We start from the raw sequence: 11,875 nt of genomic DNA, 5'->3' as shown, positions 1-11,875 counted from the left end.
ATGGTCTTCTTATATTGAGAAAAGAACTACTGTTTTGTGGCTCAATGTTGAGGATATGGTGCTCCTTTCTGAGAGTGCAGCATATGCTTTGATCAAGCAAAGAATTATTGATGTTGAAGTACAATAACTTAGAAGTCTAGCTTCTGGAAGATGCTGACCGCTGCGATGGGGAATATCAAATTCCATGCCAGAGTACTTGCCCTGTCTTACTGTCCCTCATCTCCGGAGAGCATTTATTAGCCCGTTTTAATGTTCTCCCTTCTGCTATTCTGTATGGGAGATATAAGAAAATTGCACACTCTGCCAGGGTGTATAAATGTGCCCTAGGGGAGATTGAAAGTATTGACTATATGCTCTTGTATTGTCTATTTTATTGTGAAATTCGTGTGGTCCTTTTAGATCCCTTTCTCTCAAATCATGTAGATCAAGCTGATGATAGTAAGATCAAATTGTTATCCTCGCGAGATTCTGAGACTATTGAATCTGTGGCTAAATTTTTTGATGAAATTGTTAAGAGGCGGAGGTTAAATGATGCTTAGAGGGTTGGTTTTATTTGATAGACTGCTTGATGGTATGCCAATAAAGGTATTGAAATTTGAAAATACCAACAGAAGCCTGAACAAGCGTTATATATTTTGGGAATTAATTTTGGAGTTACATAAAGCTGATGTACCATCTTACATCAATTTCCCCTAAAGATTTGTCAAGCTCAGGTGTCTACCTCTCGATCTATGTAAAGGACTCACTCAGAAAGGTGTGGTCTGAAGTTAAAGGCTTTATTCAAAGACAAGCAGGTTAAGACTAAAGACTTGACCGCTCACAGGCGTAGCAAAGCAGACAATACTTTCCTAGGAAAGTTTACTAGACTATAAGCAGTGGGGTCCCGGGCCGGCGTTGCCCAGGCAACCCGAAGATTCCCACGACTGAAGACTCAACACAGTCCAGCAGCTTGGCCGGCCTAAACCGAAAGCACAAACACTAAAGAATCGCTGGGAAGCGAGAACAGGCCAAAGCCCTGAAAAGATTAGGGAAACTGTAAACCTTTATCCTACCACAAATTCAAAATCCCATACTTATGTTGGTATTTCATATCCTACAGCAAAGTTCCACTTTTGTTTAAATTTTGGTGTTTACATTAGTTCTTTCCTAATTACTTGCTTATACATCACCGAGAATAAATGATCTAAATGCTGATTCATGAGTTTCTCAAAATCATTTATTTGTCTTAAATTGTTACCATAACAGGTTAAACTCATTACGGTAAATAATTTCTCATTTGACAATAGTCAAATCATAGTATCGGACCATTACTGTTCCTATAAATAATTTCATAAGTGATTATGCTTCCAGAGACTATTAAATTGTTCTCTGAATCTATCTTTCTTGCTTCCAATTTTGACCATGATAGCCATTTAAAATTTTGAAGCAGGTCAAAGTCTCTGGCAGCTGACGCAAACAGTGAAATCACCAGAGATACTTTCTTCTTGTGTCTATCTCAGATAACCAAAAGGTTATAAATTATTGGATTCCCTTTATTATACACCCTTTTGTCTTATTTTCAGAGTGGTCCATATAAAATTTTTTTAGGCCTTCTTACATCAGTTTGTTCAACAACTAATACATTTGATCTATTCTCCAAATGCATCCATTCTGATAACCAGCATCATGGTACACCTTTATATTTGGAAAGCTCGACCCTCCTTCAGACCATTTGGACTGAGCTAAACACCATTTAATCTTAAGAGCGTTTAGCCCTCCAAATTAATTCATTAATAATTTTATGAAATCCAATTTTGATGAACAGGAATTCAAACAAAACTATAGGGTATCTAAATATAATGTCCATAGTGTACAATTGTTGAAGGTAATTAGTTGTAGATGTTAATAATCACAGTAATACTATTAACTCTGAAATTACAAATAAGTATTCCAGCTTTCTCCTTCAGTATCCTGTTTCACATGCTATTGTCTCCTAGGTTTTTTGGATCTTTCATCCAAAATTGATACTAAAGAAAGAACAGTGGTATTAGGTTCAAGTAGTTTCACAAGTGGTATATCTACTTTTTGTACCTGGAAAATATGATTCTGCAGAGTCAGGGCTAACATGGAATCTATGCCAAGGGATCAAAGTGATGTATTCATGGAGATGTCATTTGGATCTGCATTACTGAGTTGGTTTAACAATGACTTGATATAATCTTCCGATATTACTGGAGCCAAATTGTGGGACACAGTTTGTTCTGAAAACTCAAAAGTACTGAGTACTTCTGTCATGACTGTATACAGGCGACTTCTGAGTGCTGGATTTTGTGCAATAAAAGGATTGTACAAAGTACTGAAGTTCATCTTTACAACAGCTTGCTGAGGATTTTTCAGAATTAAATTTATTTTAAAATATTCATAAAAATCATTCACTTGCAGAGTCGCTATACCTTTGGATTCTAAGAAATGTTGCATTTCATTTCAATTTTGCAGTAATCCAAGATTCAAGGCACCCCAATTAATGGGGGGAATTTCTACTTCCCCCTTCTCTCGGTTCTTTGTGATTGGACTTCTCTGCCTGCTTACTTACCAAAGCAGAGCCCAGAGAACGTGATAGTAAAGATAGACTTTGCACACAGCACACCAGACATATAACAGTAAACCATGTAGTTTATTGGACTTTACAAGGGAATAAAAAGCAAATACAATTTGACAGACAAACAGCAGAGCTCTCTGAGTCGTTCCAAAGAAGAGACAGAGTAGGCAACCACATATTGTGGCACCTGGTCTCTCCTTGAGAAGGACCCAGACTGGAAAACTGGACTAGCCTTTTATAGGCTAAACCGTGAGAAGGGGGGGTCCCAGCCGGACACCTCCTTTCAAATTCTTCAGGAGATGGGTTTTCACAAATCATGGCTAATCTTTGGTTCTTGTGGGTTATCCGGGCTGTGTAACCGTGGTCTTGGTATTTTCTTTCCTGACGTTTGATCAGGCACTTGGGAAAGATTTTGCTGATTGCCCTAACAGCTTTCTCAACATCAGATCTAAAGAGGATGTTGCATTGCAGACTGATTATTTTGCTTTTTTTTTTTTTACTCTGATGCTGCAAATCCCTTATTTCTTTCTCCTTCCCAACACTTGGCTTTCTCCGTGAAAGAATTACAATGCTGCCTCCCCCATTTTCAGCGATACATCTAACTGTTTCAAAGCCAAGCCCGGTGAGTCCCCCTATGACAATGTAAACTGCATTTTGCTTAAATATTTTCTCCTTGACTTCATATATAGGTATGTCTGAAATGACCCCATTATGCACATCACTTTTCACCACAGCAAGGGGGATAGATTTGCTTCTAAAATATGAGTCCCTAGCAACCCTGTTGACAGCCACCAATCAAGGAATGGCAGACATAGGCTCAACTCAACTGGCTGATGTGACCATGACCCCCTGATGTCAGGCAATTGTCACGTACCAAGAGAGGGAATATGTGGTCAATTAAACTATGCTACACCTGACCTGGATGGCCCAGGCTAGCCTGATCTCGTCAGATCTCGGAAGCTAAGCAGGGTCAGCCCTGGTTAGTATTTGGATGGGAGGCCACCCAGGAATACCAGGGTTGCTGTGCTGAGGAATGCACTGGCAAACCACCTCTGTTAGTCTCTTGCCATGAAAACCCCAAAAAGGGGTTGCCATAAGTCGGCTGCGACTTGAAGGCACACACACACACACACTATGGAGCCCCATGGTGCAGTGTGGTAAGATGCAGTACTGCAGTCCAAGCTCTGCTCACGACCTGAGTTCGATCCCAACGGAAATCGGTTTCAGGTAGCCGGCTCGAGGTTGACTCAGCCTTCCATCCTCTCGAGGTCAGTAAAATGAGGACCCAGCTTGCTGGGGGTAAAGGGAAGACACTGGCAAACCACCCTGTAAACACAGTCTGCCTATTAAACGTCAGGATGTGATGCCATCCCATGGGTCAGGAGTGACCCGGTTCTTGCACAGGGGACCTTTACCTTTTTTACACCCTACGGGGTTGCCATAAGTCGGAGGCGACTTGACCGGCCCTTTCCACCCCCACCACACCAACCTGATAGTCTATGGCAATCTACTAGCACCCTTGTTCCTATAGCCTTCGGTTCTTGTTCAGATTGCATTTTATTATTCTTTTTGAGCAGGGGTGACAGCCTGGGCAAATGAACGCGCAAAGGAGGCAAGGTGGAAGAGGAAGTAATGAAAATAACAGCAGACGTTTCCAGAGACGTCAGAGGCTTATCTGGACAGGCTGGAGAATTGGGCTAAAAACGTTCCCCAGCAGGTGGTTTCCGCCAGCAGAATACGATGGGGGGTGGGGGGGTGGCGGACAGGCTGGGCGGAGCAGCCCCTGGCCCGCGCCTTCCCACCACGACCCCCCGGCGGATTTCCAACAAGCTGGTCTCGTCCGCATTTGATAAGGGCAGCAATGCTTTGGGGCTCGCCGCTGGACGTGGGGGGAGAGGGCTGGGCTTCCGACGCAGGGGGCTGGCCGGGCAGGGGGCGGCGAGTTCGCGCGCGGGTCGCTCCGTCGGCGCCACCACAACGGCGGCGCCAGCAGGCAGCGGCGTTCCAGCGAGACTCGAGGGCGCGCCCGTTGCCTTCCAACGTGCGGAGAACGCGAGTGGGGCAGGGCAGGGCAGGGCAGGTCTGGGGGGGGCGCGGCCCTCCCAACCCGGCTGGGAAGGATGGAGGGGGACCCCGAAGGCGCCGGGGGCGGCCGCGGCCGATGCCGGACGGACTGCGTGGAGCGGCCCCTCTCCCGCGCCCTCGGCCGCCTGGGGGGCTTGGTGGGCGCCCACCCCTGGCCCTTCCTCCTGCTGCCCGTGGCCCTCTCGGCCGCGCTGGGCACCGGCTTCGCCCAACTGCCCAGCCGGGAGTCCAACGACATCGAGGGGCAGTTCACGCCCCGCGGGGGTCCGGCCAAGGCGGAGCGGCGCCTGGCGCAGGAGCGCTTCCCGACGGACGACGCCCAGCGCTTCTCCGCGCAGAGACTGGCCACCGAGGGGGCCTTCGTGGCCTTCGTGGCCGTGGCCCGCGAGCCGGACCTCACGCTCCTCACCCGGGCCGCCTTCGGCGAGCTGCTGGCGCTGGACGCCGCCGTGCGAGGCTTCCGCGCCGACGGGCTGACCTACGAGCAGGTGTGCGCCCGCAGCGGCGGCACCTGCAGCAGCCCCAACCCGCTGCTGAGCACCATCGGCAACGACCCGGGGCTGATCGGAGGCCTGCTGGACTACCTCACCTTCCCGGTCTGGCAAGTGCGTCGTATGTTCCTGGGAGCCTTCCTGGGGGGCGTCACGGTGGACGCGGGACCGGCGGAAGACCAGAGCCGCCCCCTCCGGGCCGCCAAAGCTCTGCGCCTCCTCTATTACCTGCAGGAGGACGATCCCGCGCGGCGCGAAGCCAGCTTGAGGTGGCTGCGGGCCTTCCTGCAGCGCATCCCCGACGTGCTGGCCTCCTTGAAGCTCACCTCGGTGCGGGTAAGTGAAACCAAGGCACAGGCTGGAGGCTGAGGCTGCAGGACACGTTTGGGGGAGTCAACCCCAGTGAGCAACATGGGACTTACGCGTGAGTAGACCGGTTTAGGATGGCTCCCATAACATGTGCCTCGTGGACTAAAAGTTGCCCATAACCTATTCCACCCGCCTTCCTACTGGGGTATCCGGATTTTGTACTGGATCCCCATGGTGCCTGCCTGGGACCCAGCAAAGGCTGATGGGGGTCTCTTGCGCTGCGAAAAAATCTTCAAGGAATCCTGGCTTACAGATGTGCCCCGCCAAGAGAGGATGTTGATTTGTCACGAGCTTGACTTGTGTCCTGGCCTGGATCGCCCCAGACTAGCCCTATCGCTCCAGACTTTGGAGGCTAAGCAGGGTCAGCCTTGGTCAGTATTTGGATGGGAAACTACCAAGAAATCCCAGCGTCATGACCTGGAAGCAAAACACCACCTCTGAACCTTCCTTGCCTTGAAAATCTTAGGGGTTGTCATAAATCAGCTGCAACTTGATGGCAAAATAAAGTTTGACTTGAAGATTAATCTTTGTTTTTATATACTTCTAAATTCTGCTGTAGTGCCTTGCCATTCATCAATACGTGATCCTTGGGTCAAAATGCTATTTGTGAGACATCTTCATCCTTTCTGCTTTGGACGGGTGTGTTGTAATAATCATCAGATAAGGCAAAACTCACCTACTACCAAACTCTGGGATATCATGTCATATATTTTTCAGTATTGTGGGCTTTATTTTGGGAACATATTATATTTTGTTCCATTATTTTGTCCAGAGCTGTACCCTAGCTGTTATATGATCTGCAGGGGGATTGTTGATGGGGGGGCTTAGCACCTCTCAGCAGAATTCTGTGCAGAAAATAAATAAATATGGTGCCAGAAATGGTTTTTGCCTCTCTCATTTACTTTAGTAACAGGTCCCCATGTGTTAAAAAATTAATGAAAAAGTGTCTTCCCCGTGATAACACTTCCTTTATTTTCTGAATAATAGCTGTGAAGACTTGTAGTGTTGTCTCTCCCTTTAGTATCAGGCATACTCAAAATTTTTGCTTGTAAAAAGCTGTGGCATTTATACTCTTAAATTTCATAAATATGCCAAATTGTACACATTTTTCTTCTAACAACCCATTCGTGAAATGGGGGCGAAGCTCCTTTGGAGCCAGTGTGACCCAGCGCCGGCGTAGATGCCATCTTATCATGGAATAAAGTGTTACCTACGCCAGCACAGGTGCAAACATGCTGGCGTCCAGGCACCACCGGCCCCCACTGCCAGCTCAGCCAAGCTGGCAGGGCTTTCTCAAGAGGGAAAGCCTGAGTTGGTATGTGGGGGGGGGAGCGTTCCTAGGGGGGGAACTGCCTTTAGGCAGCTTCTACAACCCTTTCACCACGGGCACGCCCCCTTGAGCAGTGGCAGCCAGGGCTACGCTACCCTTTTTGTGGCGCAGCTTTGTTGGTCTCAATGGGATATTTTCCCCATTTTAATTTTTTTTTGTTTTTTTTAATCCTTTTTTAGGCTCCCTGGCAGCTGGGAAGCCTCTGAAGAGGAGGGGCGGCTCCAGTGCTCCTGGCCGCTGTGGATCTGCCCCCCTCTTTAGGATTGGGCTCTAAGTTATAAATGATATATTTTATGTTGTTTAATAAGATTAGGCTTTAGCAAAGTGTCTTTTGAGGAGCCAGCATGGTTAAGAGCAGTGGTTTGGAGCGGTGGATTCTGATCTGGAGAACCGGGTTTGATTCCCCACTCCTCCACATGAGTGGCGAAGGCTAATCCGGTGAACTGGATTTATTTCCCCACTCCTACACATGAAGCCAGCTGGGTGACCTTGGGCTATTCACAGCTCTCTTGGAGCTCTCTCAGCCCCACCTACCTCACAGGGTGTCTGTTGTGGGGAGGGGAAGGTGATTGTAAGCCGCTTTGCTTCTTCTTTAAGTGGTAGAGAAAGTCAGCATATAAAAACCAACTTTTCTTCTTGTTCTTTTTCTGGGCAAGGGGGGGGAACACTGTTTTTCTATGATTTCTAAATTTATGGAAAACGTAGCTCTCTAGAATAGAATTCTTTTTCTGGATCCATTTCAGCCTGGTTCTGAGGGCTACACTATATAACGGGAACTCCAGACATTTTGTCTGGTCCTCAAATACAGCTGCCAAATAATGGACTTCCAATCATTTCGCCTCTCACATATAATATAGCTTGTCCCAAAGACTGAGTGCTTTCGTAGCTTGATGGTTGAGGGATCAAGGTCAGATTAGTCAGAACCTTGAAGGTTATTAACAGTTTTCTTAACTTGATTGGGGGGGCGGGGAAGGATGAAAGAACTGATATTTGCGAACTTTATGATTACTGGTACTCTCTCTTTGAGAACTTTTGTTAAGAGAATTTTTTTTTTAACAGTTGATTCTCCTTATGTCCCTCATGGCAGGTGGCTTATTTTACTTCCATTTCCAGACAGGAAGAGTTTGAAAAAAATGGCAAGGAAGTGGTCCCTCTGTTTTCCATCGCATATTTTTTAACAATATTGTTTTCAATTAATTCATGCTCAAGGTAATTTTTTATTTTCTGGGGCTGGGAAGGTTAAATTTTCTAGTAATCGTATGATTTTGTGATGTTCTCATTAGTTAACTAAAATTGTAAAAAAACTCACAAGTATATTTCTCTTAAAATCCATGAAATATGCAATACATATAAGAAAGCATAGAAATTGGTTTAAATGCTTGTTGAAGAGCAAAGAATGAACTTAATTGTATGCACATACAATTGACACTGTGGAACAACCATAATATCAAAATCAAAGGCAGATCTTTCATATGGCTCACATGGGCCAAATCAGGTATCATTTCATTAACACAGCTGTTAACCTATGATATCACTAAACTTTTTAGAGATTTACACTTAGAATGTGATCTTTCCCTCTCAGGTCAGAATTTCAATATACAATATGGAAAGAAGTACTGTATAATGTTAAAGGATGTTAGATTACATTTGATAGAAATAAGATTATTCCTCGCAATTTTTTGGACCCTAATTGGTTCCTCAAATTGGGGCTATTGGAGTTGGATACATGTTGGCGGTATAAGCAGCCAGGAGTAAATCTGACACACTTATTATGGATGTGCCTGATTATCAGGACACTTTGGTTGGAAGTTAATAGATAAATTAATATTGCAGTAGAATATCCACTGGATCTTAATCCACATACTGCAGTGTTTGGGTACATTCCTTCTCTCTGGATCTTTACAAGCCCTGGTGATAGCTAAATGAGTAATCCAGTCCAAGAAAGAGTTGCCTTTAATGGACAAGAAACAAGTAGGACATGTCACAACATTTGGTGTGGATTTATTTGGATATTTAATGCGTAGGTTATTAAATGCGATTAGCTGGTTGCTTCAGGGCCGAGCAAAAATGTTTTGGGGACTATCCCAACTATGGCCTAAGAGAGTCCTGTTTCTGTCTGCTTCCTACTGTATTAGGGAGTGGGGGCTTATTTAAATAGACCTGGTCTGAACAGTCTGTTAAAGTTCTAACTAAAGTGGCAGGTTTGGTGCTGGTCTGGTGGGGACGGCACTCCCTGGACTGGCCAACACTGCAGCCAGGCAGCGAGACACAAGCAGCCAGCGGAGCTTCCAATGGCCTTACTTAAATGTGAGGCTCCATCAGTAAGATTAATGAAACTTCCATGTCTTGTGGTGGTGGAGAGTGCCTTTGAACTTCAACAGCCTTACTCTAGCTTTGTTCAAAAAGACTTTTCTAATCTTCTAATACAGACTAGACTGTGTACGAACAAAAGTGTGGGCTGCAGCGTTTGGTGTGTTGTCGTCAGGCTTGGCTGTTCTCAGCAGCTTTGGATTGTTGCTCTACTGTGGGGTCCCGTTTGTTATTACAGTCGCAAATGCACCGTTTCTTATACTTGGTAAGTAAAAACCCTGTTTCCGGTACTGTACGCATCACTATGCCTTTGGATGGTTATGTCTGATCAGGCATTAGAGAACATACATCTACCTCCTTAACTCTATAACCATATTTGAGTTTTGCTTGCTACGTAGCTTCTTAATGTTTCTTCTCCTCCAAACATGAACATGGATCATAAATCAGACTTCGACTTAGATTTCTTCATCTCATTCTGCTGATGAGCTTACTTTTTTCTATGCCCGACCCCTAATTCAAACAGGCCAATCAGGGCCTGGGGCTGCAAGGGGCGGGCCTTGCTGGGAAGTTGGACCTGGGTTTTTCAACTAAGGTCTGGCTCTCCAGCATAAAAGGGGCCTCTCTTGGCTCCATTCCTCAATCGGCTTTAGGTTGTCCCACCCAACTTCCCTCTTTGTGTGGTTTTGTTGGAAGTTTCATTTGCCACAACTTTGGCGGAATGGCATGGGGCCAGATCCTGTTTGGGGTGGGGGGAAGCTGGCCTGGGTGCCTCTTTTTCCCTACATTGAGGATCCCAATAAGAGATTTGGGGGGAGGCCTGTTTGGGTCATGCCCAGCTCGGATACTGCCACCTCAGTTCGGTCGCAGCAGGTCAGCTGGGAATTGGCAATAGGCAAGCCAATGTTCACCAATCAGGCCCCTAAGCCAGGCAAATGCCTTGTTGCTGTAACCAATAAAGTTGTGGTCATTTCCATCCAGCTACTGCCGTCTGCGTCTTCAGTTGCATGCTTTCCTAATGGGAGGGAGTAGGGTTAATCATGCATAGCAAAGGGGGGTTCCGTTAGTTAGGTAGCCGCCTCTCAGCACTCACCAAAATTGGCAGTAGGTCGGCAATATAAGATTACACAAATTTCTCTTCTCATACAGTATGTGGAAACTGATGAGATCCTTTTTCTTTCTTCAGGGGTTGGTGTTGATGACATGTTCATCATGGTGTCCTGCTGGCAAAAGACTAAGGTGAAGGACACAGTCCAGGATCGGATGGCCGACACCTATGCAAAGGCGGCCGTGTGTGTTACCATCACAACTCTTACTGACGTTTTAGCCATCTACATTGGCATTGCGACGGCCTTCCCATCGATTCAGTCGTTTTGCATCTACACAGGAACAGCTTTCATCTTCTGCTACATATACAACTTGACCTTCTTTGGGGCAATCCTTGCTCTAAACGGTAGAAGAGAAGAAAGCAACAGACATTGGCTCACATTCATGAAAGTGCCAAATGAAACTGACGAGTCTCGTGGTTCTGCTTACAACATGTGCTGTGTGGGAGGATCTTATGATGAGTCCACCGGGGCAGAGTTTGAGCATCCTATGAATGAATTCTTTAGAAAGTATTTTGGTCCTTTTCTTATGCATCCCTTGATTAAGGTGTCTGTGGTAGTCCTATATCTTGGCTACATAGGGAGTAGTATTTATGGGTGCACTCAGGTTGAGGAAGGTATAGATCTTCGGAATCTAGCGAATGATAATTCTTACATTGTTCAGTATTATAACTGGTACGAGGGGTATTTTAAAGCGTATGGTCAAAGGGTGATGGTCGTTGTTACTGAAAGCATACCATATTGGAATCCACGTGTTCGTGCAGATCTTGAGAACTGCATGAAGTCGATAGAAAATTCAACTTATGTTAATAAGTATTTATCAGAGTCATGGTTGAGAATGTATGTATCAATTGCTAACCAAATGTCTCTAAATATTGGTGATCGTAGTTCTTTCATTGGTAATTTACCTACCCTGTTCCAAATGAATCCAGAGGCTCGGTGGGATGTTAATTTTACTGACCTGGAAATATCAGCTTCCCGTTTTTTCATACAGACAGTCAACGTAATTACAGCAATTGATGAGCAAACTCTTTTAGGTCAACTGAGAGGCCTTGCAGCAGAATGCCACTTACCACTAATAGTTTATCATCCTGCTTTTATATACTTTGATCAGTACCTTGTGATAGCTCAGAATACCATTCAAAACGTTCTGATTGCTTCTGGAGCCATGCTAATAATTTCCTTGCTGCTCATTCCCAATCCTTTGTGCTCGCTGTGGGTAACTTTTGCCGTTGCCTCTATTATTGTCGGTGTGACTGGCTTCATGGCCTTTTGGAATGTCCAGCTTGACTCCATATCCATGATAAACCTCATTATCTGCAGAGGGTTTTCGGTGGACTTCTCTGCTCATATTTCTTACGCGTTTGTTTCCAGTAAGAAACCCAGCATGAATGAGAAGGCAGTGGATGCTCTACACCACCGTGGGTACCCCATTGTCCAGGGAGCCGTTTCCACCATTGTGGGAGTGTTGGTGCTCTCCATTGCACCCACTTACATTTTCAGAACGTTTTTTAAGATAATGTTCTTGGTTATTTTTTTTGGAGCTCTTCATGGTCTCATTTTTATTCCTGTGTTTCTAACCTTCTTTGGCTTTTATGAAAGACTTTAA

The 11,875-nt window shown here is 45.6% G+C and overlaps 1 protein-coding gene across 1 annotated transcript; it reads left to right on the top strand.

Moving 5' to 3' along the window:
- Nucleotides 1–4,698: 4,698 nt before the first annotated feature.
- On the top strand, nt 4,699–11,875 carry LOC130484216 (patched domain-containing protein 3-like). Its single transcript, XM_056857117.1, has 4 exons — nt 4,699–5,490; nt 7,941–8,062; nt 9,283–9,428; nt 10,347–11,875. The coding sequence occupies exons 1-4, from the start codon at nt 4,699–4,701 to the stop codon at nt 11,873–11,875; spliced, it is 2,589 nt and encodes an 862-aa protein (XP_056713095.1).

This window comes from Euleptes europaea, chromosome 11 (assembly GCF_029931775.1).
Source record: "Euleptes europaea isolate rEulEur1 chromosome 11, rEulEur1.hap1, whole genome shotgun sequence".
NCBI classification, from domain to species: Eukaryota; Metazoa; Chordata; class Lepidosauria; order Squamata; family Sphaerodactylidae; genus Euleptes; species Euleptes europaea.
This window is presented reverse-complemented; position numbering and strand designations above follow the sequence as displayed.